At 47.0% G+C, this 16,859-nt stretch overlaps 1 protein-coding gene across 1 annotated transcript in view; it reads left to right on the forward strand.

The window, feature by feature from the left end:
• Positions 1-16,859, forward strand: part of GABBR2 (gamma-aminobutyric acid type B receptor subunit 2) — a 328,260-nt gene that overhangs the window by 174,964 nt on the left and 136,437 nt on the right. The window contains exons 5-6 of the mRNA XM_073227151.1: positions 7,696-7,761; positions 14,030-14,230. Coding sequence (XP_073083252.1) covers positions 7,696-7,761; positions 14,030-14,230 — 267 coding nt within the window. The remainder of the gene's footprint in view (positions 1-7,695; positions 7,762-14,029; positions 14,231-16,859) is intronic.

A 16,859-nucleotide genomic window follows, 5' to 3' on the forward strand; every position in this document is an offset into this window, starting at 1 on the left:
ATGCAACCATTCTGGAACTATGAAGTCAACAACTTAATAAGGAAATGTGCAGACAAGCTGGCCTTTCCACATGCTAGCTGATTTGGTGAAAAGAGGGTCATACTCACACATATTTTGGCAAAAGTTTTGAAATACAAACTTAAAGGGGAAAATCTCTAAGTATCTAGGCCAGGAAAAAAAAAATTTCCCACAAAGGTACGAAAACCAGGCCACCTTGGCTCCTGCAGCATCAACCCCAGGGACAACGGAGCGATGGGAGGCGTCCTTTAATGCCGGAGGCCCACATGATGTACTAGCCTTCTGCCCTTCCTGAAGTTAATCTGAAGTCCTATGCCAGCCAGCCAAGAATGATGGCGAACGTCATAGTTGAGGCTGTGACAAAAACAGCTGAGCAGGGGCTACCAGAACCCGTGGAAAGAGAGCTAAGTTAAATAATTGTTGTGAAAGTGTATATAGATGCAAACATCATTTTGAAAGCAAATGTACCTATACATACAATGCAAAAATAGATTCTATTAACAAAATTGAGATATAAAAATCCAAATCCCATGAACAGAGTCAAAGAAGTGAGTAAGTTAAAAAAAAAAAATGGGGGCTAACCTCCTAGTCTTAAGTAGAAGAGGGACTCACAGAGACCATTTTGCTCATGAGTTTCATAATTAGAAAAGTATAAGCTAAAGAGGGCTTTGAACAACCTAGTGGTAAATATACTATAATGCAAACAGAACCTGAAGCTTCTGAAACACAAGAGATAAAAGCAAAGAAGATCTAGTCCACATACAGAAGGCAAATGTGAAAGCCAGAAAGCATAATGTAATTGCAGACTGAATACAGTAGTCATTCTGACCATACATTCAAATAGGTCAAACTCCCCATTAAAAGGTAGGGACTCTGAGATTGTGTTTTCAAGAACTAACCATATCTATTTACAACAGGCGAGGCAGCACACAAAGCATAAAGGTAAAAGGTTGGGCAAAGTTATATCAATGCAACCAAACTGAAGCAAGAATTCCAGTGTTCATGTGAGACCAAAGGGAATTTAAGGCACAGGCATTAAATAGGATTAAGGAGATCATTTTCTATAGAAGAGGGTACAATTCACCATAAGAATAACATACTCATGGACCATTATTGCCCTAACTTGCATCTCACTGAAATATATAAAGAAAAGGCTGTTAAAATACAAAGGAGAATTGACAGAAACACACTAGTATGGAAGCCGTAACATCTCTCTCTGGACAGATCACCCAAGTGAAAGTAAGCAAGAATATAGAGGAACTGAATAATGAAATTAATCAGGCTGATTGAGCAGATATGTATCAAAGTCTGTCTAAAGAAAGTCAGGAAATAAAACCATCTCTGCATGATGAAGACCCGAAGCCTTTAAGCTCCTTGTGGGCCTATTCCAAGCAGAGGCCTTTAATGATGCTTTAAGGCCTTTAACTGTTGCCAGGCTGGGCTGGGAGGCCACCCCTGGGTATTTCCATGGTGCCCGTACTGAAGCGTTGGGCCCTATGGGGGAGAGTGCTAGGCTTCAGAGGTGCCTCCTCTAATCACTTCCATTGCTTTATCTGCCTTCCCCAGAGCAGCCCTTCACTAATCATTCAGGATTCAGATTCCAGGAAAATCTCCCTATTTTATTAATCAGCTGATTAGCAGTCTTAATTCCATCTGCAACTTTAATTCCTGCATGCCATGTCACGTAGCATATTCACAGGTTCCAGGGATTGGGACATGGACATCTTTGGGGGGCTTTTATTCTGCCTATCACAGAAAGACCACAAAAACAGGCTTTGAGGGGGACTGTTCCCCACTTTTCTCTGTAGGAGAGGCCTGGTAGGAATTTCTCCCTGACCCACAGGCCAGGAGCCTGGCCTCATTGCCTGAAACTTCGATTCATACAAGCACCCCAAGAGGATGCAGAAAAATCTACAGACTAAACATGGTGAATCTTCCCAGAAGGCCAGTTTTGCACCAAAGACATGAGGGGGGTGGGAGGGGGTGAAACATTATTTTTATCTTAAGACAAACATAGATATGTTATTAGAATGCTAAATATACATGAATTTTCAAGATTAAATAATAAACTTTAAGGTTATATCATGCTTTACCAATGGTTTTCTATGAGCTATTACCTCTTCATGCCCTTCCTTGAGAGTATATGTCTCCTGCTTCTCTGCCATTAGGGATATTTCTGGTAAGGCAAAAAAAAAAAAGTCTAAGAAGGATTAATTTTAGCTAAATAAAGGAGAGTACTCATTCTGGAGGAATCAGTCTGTCAGTTCCAGGAGGGACTTTAGAAACATCTAGGCAACCCTCTCAGGCTTACTCCAAGTCACACAGCCAGAGTTGGGGCACAGGAATGGGCCTGGGTCTCTGATCCCTTCAGCAGAGCCCACGGCCCTGGGTCAGGCCATCTCCCAGCCTGCACCATGGGCAGCCTCTAGCGGCTCGGCCACCCTGGGGCTATTGGCACCTCATGCTTCCTACAACATTGAACATGGTTTCATTTGGTTTTTCTGCAGCCCAGTTGGGTAGCTAGAGTGCGTCTGTGGGGCTGGGCACCTGCGAAACCTGAAGTGGTATCATGTGATGCACAGGTGCCAGGAGATACCAGATAACCCAGAGGCCAGCGCCAGGGTCAGCCCTGACTTTCTAGTAAGACCCCATACTCCTGCCCCAGGAAAGGCAGGACAGGGCAGCCTTCTGCTTTCCTGCTCTTTTAAGCGCACACTGGATATTTTAATGTTTTAGGATTATATCTGCCACTCAATGCTCTCACTTCCAAGTCTGCAGGGCTCTTCTCCAGAATTGCTGTGAACTAGATGGCAGCTCAGGCCCAGTGGGGCTGGTTTTTCCAGCCTGGGGGTAATATAAAGGGGCCAGTGGTCACGTGCTCACACTCCGGGGCCAGACGCACCTGAGGCTGAGGCCAGAGACACGGCTTCCCACCTGTGTGATCTGGTGTCTTAGACTGAACTCCCTAGAAACAGAGACAGAGAGTCTTATGAAAGTGATTTACTGAGAGTGTGCTCAGAGAGGGAGAAAAGCAGAAGGCAAGAGAGGAGCAAGGCCTTGGCTGGACACTGGGTTGGCCTGACCCCATGGGGTGTCTTAAAGCACAGCCTGCACCACGGGGCTGTCCCACCTTCCAGCGGGGGAAGCCCTGTGAGTCAGTCCCTGGAGCTGTGGGGTGTGGGGCACGGCACGACTTCCTACAGGAGGAAGCTCCCCTTGGCTGAGGGCAGTCCTCCGGGAAAAGGGGTGAGCAGTTAGCAGCCCCCCTCACTGCAGCTGGGATGGATGTGTGGCCACAAGGCAGGACTCCAGCAGGACCGCAGCATCTGCTTCACAGGGGACAGTTTCTGAATTCTTTGGGCCTCAATTTGGTCCTGAAACTTCCCAGAATGGGCAAAAAAATAACACCTATCTCCTAGGGTGGGGCTGCCGTACCTCTTAGCACAACAGCTAGACAAGCTCAGGAATTGTCATGCATTTTTACTTTGCTAGGGTGCTCTGCAGACTGGGCTTTATACCCTAGTTCTTTGAATTGGGTCATCCTTCTTAAGTGTCACTTTGTGTGTGTGTGTGTTATTTTCTGTCTCTTTAGAAGCCCAGAGACAAAGGAGATCTAGACAACACATGAAAAGGGCCCAGGAAAGAGGGAAGGAAATCCATCGAGGGTTTGGGCTGAGCACCCCTCCCAGGCCTCTCACTCCATGGCTGTTTCCTTTCATTTTGATCCCTTCCCTGTGCGTGTGGTCTCTTAAGGGTGTGAACGTAGGTCTCCGTATGGTCTACAACCTTAGACCTAACCATCTGAGAAGTTGTCGTATGTCCCACCTCAGGTCACCTGCTCTTTCCCCAGGCGGCCCCCTGCAGAAGGGCATTGGATTTTTGAGACTGGCTGCCTGCCACATTGCGGGGTCTCTGTAACAGCCCCGTTCTGTCACTCTCATCTGCAGGGATGCTCATGGCTCTCCTGCCTAAGCCCAGCACTCCTCAAACTGCCCTGAGCCCCCTTTCCACTGCAGAGGAGAATATGCTCAGAGCCCCCGACAGGGAGGGGCAGGCTTGGCCAGAGCAGGGACCTCTGCCAACACAAAATTCCTCTTCTCACTCTCTGGATTTTTAGGAAGAGATACAAGTCATGCAACATTGAAATGCATGATTCCAGAACTTTTGTGTTAAAAACTTTTAAGACTCCCCAGATCCAAAACCTTTTCCCTCACCCTGAATCTTCCAATAAATTGCTATTCCAGGAAGAAGAACCAAGTATATCCATGCTTTTCACTCTCTGAGGACAACGCCTCATGCCCTAGGAGGACACATACCCCATTTTGAGAGGGACTCCAAATTCTTTTTACTGCTCCCAAGGCTCCAGTAAGGATCCCAGGCCAGTGCCATCTCCCTGTCTCCCCGCCCCCACCCTGCTTCCAGGCTCTGGCTCTGGGCGCAGCCTTGCCCTCCCCCCTTCCAGACACTACAGCATCTTGCCCCTCCTACTCCCCATCTAGAAGCAGTGGGTGTGAGTAGCTCCCTGTACAACTGGCTCTGGATGGCATCCTTCTCTGGGGCCCTCTGTGGCCAAGGGGGAGCCATGGTGAGAGTGCCGGTCCTGGGGTGCTGCTCCATCTTGGGGGAGCCTTTGCCTCCCTAGGAAGGGGTTAGCTGGATCGGTGATCCTTTGAGCACCATCCAGTCCTGACAGTCTGGGAGCACAGAACCAAGCGGTCCATGCAACTTGGTTGTCATAGCAACAGAGAAACTAAATGGTCCACAAGTGGCAGAGCTGGTTGTTTATCTGTCAGCAGGTGGTCGGGCAGTCAGCCAGAAAGATGTGGGTCCCTGGTCCATTCAAGAAATGTACATGGACATGGTGAACCCAATCAGTGCCCAGGCCCTAAGCTAGCAGGGCAGTAATGCAGTGATGGTAACAGTGCCCAGTTCCTGAATACCCCGTACAGGCCAGGCATTGTACTTGGGGCTTCACACAGCACTCATTCACTTAATCATGCCTTCAGCACCTGTTTCTTGATATATGTGTCATGCCCTGTCCCCCTGAGTTGGAGACCCAGAGATGAATCAAGTTCCCCTCAATCCAGTGGGGAAGACAGACAAGTAAGTGGACCTGTGCCATGATAGAGGAAATGCAGGGTGCTCTGGGCTCACAGAGGAGCAAGCGGCCATCAAGCCAGATGGGATGAAGATGGCTCCTCAGAGTAGGGGTGCCTGAGCTAAAGCATGAAGGGTGCTATCCTGGCAGAGGAGTGGGGTGGGAGGGAAGGGCATTCTGGGTGGATGAGTTTGCGGAAAGAAAGAGGGAACAGAGTGGGAAAATGGGTGAATGAATGAAGGAGTGGCAGATCTGTTTTAGAGAACTACAGGTGGCTCCTTCTGGCTTCCGTGGAGGACTGGCGAGAACGAGGTGATGAGAGAAGTGAGTGGGAGTCAGCTAGGAAGGAATCTTGAATGCTCTGCTAAAGAGCTCAGAGTTTGATCTATAAAGCTCGGGCAGCTGTGGAAAGATTTTACATGATCACATTCGAATCTTGGAATGATCCTGTTGTCCGCTGTTTGGATACTAGCGTGGATGGGGCTGTCAGGCTTCACCAAGGGAATGACGGTGGCTAAACCCAGGCAGTAGGGCTGGAGAGACGGGGATGACTTATTCACTAGGGAGCAGACGGCACCAGCAGGTCTGGGTTATGGCTTGGATGAAGGCGAGTGAGTCTAAGGTGACTCCCAAGTTGCCAGCCTGGATGCGTGGAAGACTGGGACACCTCTCTCAGAGATGGACAACCCAGAAGGAGTGACGGGCTTACTGGGAAAGCTGATGAGTTCAGCCGGGAACATGTTAAGCTTGAGGTACCTGGAGAATCCATATGGAAGTGCCCAGTGGACAGCGGAGAGCAGGGCTGGGGGGAGAGATTGGAAATTCATTGCACACCAAGGACAGTTGTGGCTGGGGTCATGAGTGAGGGTGAGTGATGAGGGCACAGAGCTTAGGGCAGAACCGAGGGAGCAACAGCATTTCAGGATGGGCAGAAAGGCAAGATGCTGATTCAGAGCCTGAGCAAGAGGGACCAGGAAGTAGGAGGAAGCCAGTTTGGGTGAGTTTTATGATCATGAATCTTGCAGTCACTCAGCAAGGTAGTAGGATTATCTCTATTTCAGAGACAAGGAAACTGAGGCTCTAGGAGATCAAGACCCAGAGTCACACAGCTGGTCAGATCTTTCTGACTCCAAACTCCAATCAGCTATTTCTGCTATACCATGTTTAGCAACACAGAGCTTGGCACAAAGTAGATGCTCAGTAAATGTTGACTGGCTGGCTGGTTGGATAAACAAATACTGTTAGCATCAAGAAATGCTAAAAATTTCAACAAACAAGCAGGAAGACCCTGAGTGTGCCTGGGAGCATGTCCACTGAACGGAAGCAGCTTAGAACTTTTTATAGCATTGCAGACGTGGTGATGACAAAGGCTTGCCTTCCTGCAACTGCTCTGTTAGCGATCTTTTAAAGCCCTTTCAGAGAAAGTTTTTCTTCTTTCCATTCTTGCTTGCAAACGAAGGATGATTTTAGAATCCAAGCCTTTTTTATTTTGCTCAAGTACATGATGAGTAAAATGGCTTCCCAGTCAGCACTTTCCAATTTTGTAGGATGCTAAAAACTGATCATTAAAGGCATGCTTCTCTTCTTTATTCATCAAAGGGCCTTGAGGCCTGCTGAAGAGAACAGGATGAACGGCAGGGAGGTAGCACTGCCTGCAAGGCTAAGCCTCGTGCAAAGGGCAGGAAACGGTTGTGTGGGGAGCAGGCCTGCGGCCAGGGCCCAGCTGGCCTCCTGGGGGCACCCAGCATGCGCTCCTTCAGGGCCCAGCCTGGGTCTCCTTCCCCCTTAAGTGCAATCCCATTTATAGAACTTTTGAATATAGACTTTCCCTTTTAAATAAAGATGGGTTGGGAAGTTATAAAATACTAATACTAGCTAGTGCTTGTTGGTCATTCACTGTGTGCCACGAATTAAGGTAAGCACTTGTGAGGTTATCTCATTTAGTCCTCCCAGCAGCCCTGTGAGGTCGGCACTGCCATCACCCTCATTTTGCATATGAGGAAATTGAGACTAAGATGGGAAAAGGAACCGCCTGAGGTCCCTGAGGCTTGATTTGAACAAAGCTCATAACTCAGACTCTGAAACTTCCTCACTGGGAAGCTTTGTGGGATCCAGGGAGGTAGAAAAGTCTAGAACACTGGAAGAGGGCCTGGCCGGGGTCTTATTTCTGCTGCCAGTTCCTCTGGGGATTTGGGAACTCCTGTGTCTCTTTTGACTCACTTTCCCTACTTGTAAAGTGAGGGAGAAGATTTTGCTTGCCCTTGTTGGAGGAGAGCAGGGTTGATGCCAGCACCCCTCAGAGCCGTCAGCTTTAGCCTCCAGCCTGTGCAGTTTGTCCCAGGGCTTGTCCAAGAGACCAGGGAGGACTGACACAGGAGCCGAGGAAAGGCTGGCCCCAGAGAGGACCAGAGAATCCAGGCCAGGCTGGGTGGGGGTGAGGTTCTGCCCTGCCCACCCTGCTCAGGCAGAGCTCTTGGCTGGGGAGCTCAGGGGTGCGAGCGTTCCCTGCCCTTGGCCTTGAGCCCTCTGGGGTGTATCATCATCCGCTCACCTTCACACCCATTTCCTTCTGTCCACAGGGCAATGACGTGAGGATCATCCTTGGCCAGTTTGACCAGAATATGGCAGCAAAAGTGTTCTGCTGTGTAAGTAAAACTTTGGTCATGTCATTTGTTCTTCGGGAAGGTTCACAAAGCTTTCTGTTAGACTCATCCTCACTGCCTGCTCTGTGGGAGGGATCACAGGGCTGGAGTCTGGATTGTGGGCAGCAGAAGCATTATGCCCACCACTCTTTCCTCTTTGCAGGGAGCCCAAAACTAAACCCCCAGAGCTCAGAACAGTGCTGTCACAGGAGGTTCCAGGGACCTCGCTTTTACCAAAGCCACCATCCAGCCCCCTCTCTAAGCCCTGTCGGATAATTCTAAATCCCCTCTACTCAATCACGCTTAATGGAGGCCCGCGGTGTGTGCTGCACAGAGGGAGACGCTGGATTTGGGGCCAGACAGAAGCGTCTCAGACCTGCTCCCTGCCCTGTAGCAGGGCTCAGGGGCTTAGGTGCAGAATAAACTGCCAACTGTTCAGTGTTCTCTACAAATGTCTGGCATGGATAGGTGACAGAAGTATTCTTAATACTTTATCTCACTTAATCTTTTCAGTGGCTTTGTGAAGCAACTGTCATCCCACTTGACAGATGAGGCTATAGAGGCCCAGAGAGGAGGAGGGGCTTTCTGGGGTCCTCAGCCAGTCTGTAGCAGAGCCAAAGCTCCACTCCCGTCATCTGATTTCCAATCTGCTCCTCTTTTCTCAATATGATGTTCTGACCAGAGTGGATGTAGGAGTTCTAACACAGGCGCTAAGTCTTTCCATTCTGTTGCCCTTGCTCCCTGTCCTCTACCCTGGGTCAGAAGAAAAATCAACAGAGTGAGAGCCCAGTTACACGAGCGATTGTCTAGCCAATAAGCTCTTGCTCTTAGACTGAGGTTAATCTAGGTACAGTCTCTAGCGATGGGCCACAGGCCTCTGTTCTCTTTTACCTTTGTCAGTAACTTGGGTGAGATTATAAAAAGCAGGCTTGTAGAAATTTTAGAAGTTGTGAAGTCTGTTGGATGACAGAGCATGGTGCAGAGAACCTCGGCAGGCTGGAACGTTTGCTAAATCCAAGAAGATTAAATCTAATAGTCCTAATAGGAGGTTATATTAGAACAAATGGAGCTGCTAAGTCCAAGGGTGGTAGAGCCATAGCTGATGAGTACTGTGTATTTAGAACACAAGAGATTGTGGGGTCTTGACTGATGTCAAGGTTACTATGAGTCACCATATAAGCATAGCTGGTAGGGTGCCGAGGTGACCTCAGGCTGTATGTCCACACCGAGGGTGGGTGTCCCTCTGCTGTCTGCTGGAGGGACCCTCCCTGGGGTGGTGTCTCAGATCGTGGTGTCCTTTTTCAAGAGAGATGCAGGAACTGAAAACAACCCAGGAGTGAGGAGAGAGCAGAGGCTGGAAGCTGCTGTCACACAAGTTTCATCCTGAAGGCTCAAAAGCAAGGTGACAAGGGCCTGGTCACCTCCCCGTCTACAGGGAGGAGGCGGGAGCTATGCGGCTGGCCTTTTAGGGGAGCCTGGCGAAGTTTAGAGCTCAGGAGTCAGTCTGCTCCGGCTTGAACCCCTGCTCTGCTGCTTAGCCTCTGGATTTGGGTTTGTTGTCACTGCCTGAGCCTCAGTTTTCTCATCTATACGGTGGGGGTAATATGACACCCGTTACATCTGATTGCTGTGAAGATTAAATGAGCAAGAATGCTTTGCCCAATGCCTGGTGCACAGTGAGCCCTCAGTAAATGTCAGCAATCATTTTTTGTTTATGTGAAGTTTCAGGTGTCTGAGGATCAAATGGACCGCTGTCGAGCTGACAAGTTTATTGAGGGACTTCATAAGACCCTATGAGATTTAAGCATCCTGTGTACTAATTAAGGGTAACAAGGTGTCTTTCTATGTGAACATCTAAGGAAGAATATGAGAAAAATTGAAAAAAATGGAGCAAATTGATTTAATACATTTTACTTCAAAACTCATAAAACCTTGTACATTACCATCTAACATCCAGAAATGGTCCATTTTAACAAGGAAAATAATGCTCTAAGTTGGAGAATGTGCCCTCTTTGGGGGAAGAAGCTGGGCTTTTTTCCCTGCCCCACATATCTCCAAAGCCTTGCAAACAGCTGGCTCAGGGTAGCTAACTCCAGGAAAAAATTAATTAAAGTGATCCATGAAGACAGGATACTGGGCAGTAGTTCATCTCCCTTTTGTAAGAAATGCAGATAGACCTCAGGTTCTGTTTCAAGCCAAACCCAAGCCAAGGGGTGGCTGTGATTTCACTCTGCACCATGCGCTGGGAGTATTTTCCCAGTGGCATTTCCAGCCATGGCTTCTGCTTGAGAACAGATGGTATAATGCCTTCCTCATGACCCAAAGCCCCAGTCTGCCTGCCTTCCACACAGCACGGGACACCACCCCCCCTCTCCTCTTTCCTCTCACTGGACTTTTGGTATTTTGAGACAGGCTTTCTCTCAGAGTCTTCACTGGCTGCTTTGTTCATCAAGAAGTTTCTCAAAGGTTTTTGGTTGGGTATTTGTTCCATGTGTCAGACCTCACATGGAATCTTCCCTTCAGGACTTTGAGTCTTGTCTGGTTATGATGGAAGGAGTTCTGCTGGCAAGTCTGAAGTTCCTGAGAAGAGTCTGCTCATTGTCCTTCCGCTGGATCAAGACTCTGGCGTATGATGGAGCACAGGGGCTGCTCAGAGCAGAGACTCACTAGAGAGCCCTCCTTCCCACATCAGGCTCAGAGTGCAGACCCAATGGGAACATGCGTGTCTTTGCCATCTGAATGTTGCAGTGCCAACTGTGCAGCACATTGCTGTGTTCCTGGGATCGGAACCGCCACCCAATGGAAGAGCAGAAGCCAGTGAATGCAAGGCCTATTTATAGCCCGGTGGCAAAATGTTCATTCTGTCTTCAGCACAGGACAAACATGGCTTGTCACTTTTGTCTTCCCCTTCCTCCTTGGTGATCTAGTCTAAACTCTCAAATGCTCTGACCTGGGTTCTGGTTTTAGCTCTGCCAGCTGTGTGACTGCAGGTCACTTTACATCTCTGGTCCCCAGCTGCCTCACCTCTAAAGTGAAAGCAATGACCCCTACCCTTCATGGGGTTGTCGGGAGGCTTAAATAAGGCCACTGAAGGGAAACCATCATCCCAACTATTAACTGCTTTACTGATGTGAAGGTTTATTACTATTGTTGTTGTGAACTAGAATATAAAAGGTAAATGTCCTTCTTGCATGAAGAAGAGAGGAAGCAAAAGAAAACTGAATAAATAGAAGAAATTTGATTTTTATTTTGTAATTCACATCGTGTTACTTGTCAACAACTAATAGCCACCTAAGCAGTTCATGGGACTGAAGAAGGTGAGCTCAAGACTGCCTATCACCACATGGCAGGGCCCCTTGGTGACCACAGGTCCGAAGGCCACATTCCTCCCAGACGCAGAGGAAAAGGAAACCAAGGTGACCAAGTCACCCAGAAATGCCCTCAGTCACCCCACAGCCACCTGTTAGGTGCCTTCTGTACACCAGGCACCGTGCTAGGCATGGGATGCAGGGAAGTGCAGGCACCGCCCTCCAGGAGCCCCACAGCTGGCAAAGGAGATGGACAAGCACTCCAGCAGCTGCTTGGAGCCCACGTGTGCAACAGTCTCAGCTCCCCCTAATGTGCGAATGCTGGGGCAGAGGCCCAGAGGCCCCTTCAGTTACTTTCGACAACGGATGATGTACTTAAAACCCAGTCTACTCCCTTGCAGGAGAACCTTTTAGACCCTCCCTCAATGTCTGTTTACTTATGCTCTACACATGTTTAGCAACTCAGGCCCCTTGCTTTCCAAGCCCATACCAGCTTAAGAGCCGCAAATTCAGAGTGAGGAGAGGGACTTAGTGACAGTGAAAAGTGACAACCTAGGCCTGACAGCTAGAAAGGAGACAAGGACTTAGGAAGTAGATCAAAAGCTCCAAGCACAATAGCTTGGGGCCATTGGTGTCTAGACCAGTCTTCTCTATGCCCTAAAGCATCACTGTGCATGGCCTGTGACAGGGACTGATATTCAGAATGAAACCATGAGTTACCAAAGGAGAAAGGGGCAAGAAGGAACAGCTCCCATAAAATCTCCCTGATGAGTGCTGGCGAGGCCTGGTGTACATATTATCTCATTTAATTCTTACACCAATCTAGCAGGATAGGCTTTGCTTTCCACAGGCTATAAATGAGAACAATAAGGCCCAAGGAGTTGTGTGCTAAGGTTACCCAGCTGGTGTGTGGTGGAGAATCTACTGCTATGTGACTATAATATTTTTTTGCTCAGAAGATCAGTAGAAAATTTATCTTTATCAAAATTGACTAATGTTCTAAACAAAATGTGTTATCATTCAAATGGATGAAGCTTCTTTTTTCTGGAAAATTCACTCACAAGAAACAGCTTCTAATAGGACATTGGCAGGCCCAAGGGCTATCACAGCAGATCCCCAAGAGGCTCCTGGCTTCCTGCTCTGTGCTCTCTCTAAATCATCACAGGGTTTTTGTCCTCAGAGAGCAAGGCAAACCCACCTTTGTATCTGATTAGAAGTCCTCCTCATGTCCTTCCTCTATATCTGTTGACTCCTACTTAACATACATTCCTAATAAGTGGGCCTCAACCTTTTAACATTGAGAAAGCTTCCAACAACTTTTGTTTGTTTTGCTAAGAAAAGGTGGGAACTTCAAAAAAGGGACTTTGAATCTTGTACCCTTGACTTAGTTGTATGTGTTTGGGCAAATTCCTCAATCTCTGAGCCTCAATTTCCTCATCTACAAAATAGAGATAATAGCACATACCTCAAAGGGTTGTTGTGAGGATAAAATAAGATAATGTATATAAATGGCCAAGCATGTAATAGGGGCTCAATGTATGTGAGTTCCCCCCCCCCAATCAGTAAAAGAGAAAGTTGTGAAGTCTCATAGGTTCTGCCATTGACTAAATGCCCTGGATGAGATGACCCTTTTGTTCAAAGGTATAGCTCTGGGATTATCCTCTCTTTAAAAAAAATTTCTGTGGATTAAAACCGTATTTATTAGAAAGCCCAGGGGACTGCCTGCTTTTGTCGAACTGGGATTTTGTCATGTAGTTAAGATACGAGGCCCCTCTGTTTTCTACAACAGTTACGATTGGGGCAACATTATAAGGTAGCTCCTGGAAAAAATGACTATGATCTGAGGCTGCATTACAAGAAGTATAATATCTAGGATGAGAGAGGTGAAAGTTTCCTATCACTGGAGGGGTCTAGAGAAGAGGCAACGTGATCACTGCCTAAAGATACTTGCAGGGCTCTTTTATTAAATAATTTGGTTTAATCTCAGAGACTCACTGAACCAATGGGCAGAGGTCATGGTGATGGGATCTGAGCTTAAGTTAAGTAACAAACATTCTAACTCACATTTATCCCAATGAGATACTCCACACTGCAGGATGGGCTTTCTCTGGTATTAAGAGAATTCTTAAAGAGTTGCCTTCCCAGATGTAGAAATGAGGGGAGCACTCCTCCAAGTCTTAGACCTGATGGTAACTTTTCTCTAATGTACAGAAGCTATTAGAGACTCTGTCCCAACCTTCTGTGGGTAGACCCTGGTTTAGCATCCTAGAGCCTAAGTAGAAGAAAGCCAGAACCTTCCCAGAGTCCAAAACAATCCCACGGTCTCCTCTCGCCACATCCTCCTGGTCTTTCTGCTCTGTTCTAAGCCAAGGAACACAAAGGGGTGTGACATGAATTGTTTTATAACATGTCCTAATTTTTGTGGCTCTCCAGGAGTGAACTGCACAATTGTCTAAGGTTCACACTTTAAAATATGCCCAGTTTACCACAGTGCACAAAGAGCATCTACTGTGAGAATCATGTGATTTTTATCTTTTATTCTATTAATGTGATATATTACATTGATTTGTATCTGTTGAACCATCCTTGCATCCCAGTGATGAACCCCACTTGGTCATGTTATATAATCTTTTAATGTGTTCTTGAATTCAGTTTGCTAATATTTTGTTGAGAATTTTTATATCTATTTCATCAGGTTATTAGTCTATAGTTTTCTTATAATGCCTTATCTGACTTTGGTCAGGACTTTATGTTTTAATTTTTATTCAGTTATTATTTTATTATATGTATTTCCCATAAACTGTCTTGAATCCGTTGAGAGAAAACAAGGAGAGATAACCAAGCAGGTAATAGAAAAATTAATCAATCCTCTGGTAAGAGGAAGCCTGAGTCCCTTCCACCTCTCTCACAGGGCACAAAGACTTGAATACATGTCTGACTTATGGTCAACCCATCTGTTGCAGGCATATGAGGAGAACATGTATGGTAGCAAATACCAATGGATCATCCCGGGCTGGTACGAGCCTTCCTGGTGGGAGCAGGTGCACACAGAAGCCAACTCATCCCGTTGTCTCCGGAAGAGTCTGCTTGCTGCCATGGAGGGCTACATTGGTGTGGACTTCGAGCCCCTGAGCTCCAAGCAGACCAAGACCATCTCGGGAAAGGTCAGTGCCTTGGTCTGCCTGTTGCAGCCCCCAGGCCATCTCCTTTGGTCATCTTGTCTGATGATGTTGGTGAAAAGTGGCCAGATCTCGTTCTGGCCTTTACTATGTGATTTTGAACAAATCACTTGACCACTCAATGAGGAAAGCCAACCCTTCACTGCATGGCCCTCTAAGGAATTGTGAGAACCAAATGAGGTAAGGGTGCTTTATAAGCACAAAATGCAAGCGATGGAACTGAGACTTTCACAGCACCCACTAAAGGCGTTGGCTTTCAGACTCTATCAGGGCTTTATCCCAGGTGCTTCCCAACTGGATCTCACTCTCACGGATGCTCCTGTCATCTTGGAGGAGAAGAAGCACCCCTCAAGTAGACTTTAGGAAACAGGCGGTAGACCAACCAGACTGGCTCAAACCTCAGTTTTGCCACTTACCAGCCGTGTATCCTTAAGCTTGAGTTCTCTGAGCCTCTGTTTCCTCATCTGTATAGTAGTGGTAAAAATGCCTTCCTCTGGGGTTAAAAGGATTGATGGCAGATTGTGTAATGTGGCGAGCATGGTACCTGGTGCTCTAGTGCTGGCATAGCTGTGAGCAGTACCTTGGAGAGGGTGTGCTTAAAGTTAGGTCCTCCATGTGTTTCCACTAGGCGTTATTAACCCCTCCCTGCCTGCCTCACGGGACTGGGAGAGACCCAGGTACTATGGCATATGTAAAAACTGCACCATTTTCAAATTTCAAAAAATTCAAAAATGCACCATTCTCTATTGGTGTAAGGGTCATCAAGAATCAGGTGATGGCAGCCCTGGTGCAGATGGCAGCATCCATCTATCAATTCTACCCACCAGCCTGAATTTGGTACAGCAGTGTACATAATTCTTTTCTGTCTTTTCTGAGCTCAGATTGTTAAATTCTCCACCCAACCCCAGTTTCGTTTAAAAAACAAACTTCATAGTAAAATATATATGTACACTATTTTTATCCATTATTTTATCTCAGTCAGAGCCAAGTCTTTAAGAATGATTTATTGATTTATCAAAAACACAGCAAATCATTAGGACACATTTTATAAACAACTCTTTAGATCATGCTGGCACCTGAGAGATCCTAGAAAAACCCTCTGGTTAGAAAATGTCGAAAGAAATATTTTCACACAAAAATCAATGAGCATATAAAAAGTTTTTTGAGATGCTGAATAATGAGCCAAAATAACTCATTTTATTTCAGTAAGTGTTATTTTTAAATAACTTGAGTGCAGGGACACACTATATTTTAATCTAAAAATAGTATAAAATTTAAGGAAAACACAAGAATTAAGAAAAAAAATCCCATGCTAGCAGACAGTATAAAAACTAAATGGAGAGACTCAATGAAACCAAAGACATAAATGCTTACACATGAGACCTGTGAAGCCAAGTGCTGGTGATAGCCATGAGACACCGTGAGAAGGGCCTCAGTGTCCTCCAAGGAGCACGGATGTTACCCAGGTGGGCACGCCATGCATGGGTGTGAACAAGGCACAGAAATGCATTTTGGGCAGATGATTATTTGCAGCATTCTGGGGAAGAAATATTTTGACTTTGTAACATCTCCCAGGTCACTGACTTTCATTTTCATTCTGAATTATTTTCTTAGGGGCTGACGTCACCCCCATATCTCTGTGCCTGTGAACAGCACACCTGGAGGCTCTTCTTAGGGCTGTTCACTCCCCCTCAGTGTGGGTGATCATGTGGGCCTCATGGGATGGAGTCATGCCGTCAAAACAGAGCCAGGCTTCCAGCGTGGGGCAGCTTTCAAAATTCCAGGAAGCCCAGACCCTGTCCCCAAAGTCTTTGAGAGAAGAGGCAGCATTTCTTGCGTTCTCCTGGGGCTATAAGATGATTGAAGCTACACGAGGAGATCTGCCACCTCTTTGCCTCTTGGAATCAGAGGGTCTCAGCGCTCTCCTGGGATCATCCAGGCCAGACTCCCATTGGAACCCCACATCCTTCCAGTAGCGAAGACTCACTACTTCTTCCTTACTGTGCCCCGCCAGTCCCTCCAGGCCCACGCAGGTCTTGGTGGTGATCAAGTCCCAATCTAAGCAGCCCATCTGTCCACTTATAATTCACAGATCCAGGGCAGGAACTAGGGGCAAAATTTAAGGGGGTGCCTAAAACCTCAGTACTCAAGATAAAAAATACTGTAATGTGATATTTTTTAACTCAAAATTAATTTTCCAAAAAGAGTTCACCCACTAAGCTTTTCCGGTGAGAACCCTCCTGTTATGGTTCCCCTGCTGAGACACAGAGCTGGACCTAGGTGCCAGATGGAAATGTTCACAGAGTCCTGGAATCACTGGGAACCCCAGGGGTGGCCCCACCCTCTAGCAAAGGCACAGGTTTATTCTTTGGAAGAGTTTTGTAATTTTTTCTGACAAGAAGCTTCTGTGACCATCCGTGACTATTTATTCAACGTGGCAAAAACAGAGGAAACACAGATTTAGTGAGTCCCCAACTTAGGGCCAAAAACCCAGGAAAAGCTGCACCCATCTCACTGTCACAGACAGGAGAGCTCCGTGACAAAGAACACGGAGCTTCCAGGGAAGCTCTGGGCTCCAGAGAGGGGACAGGAAGGTGGCATGGAAAAGTAGGAG

The sequence above is a fragment of the Manis javanica genome, chromosome 2, assembly GCF_040802235.1.
Source record: "Manis javanica isolate MJ-LG chromosome 2, MJ_LKY, whole genome shotgun sequence".
In the NCBI taxonomy this organism is placed as follows: domain Eukaryota; kingdom Metazoa; phylum Chordata; class Mammalia; order Pholidota; family Manidae; genus Manis; species Manis javanica.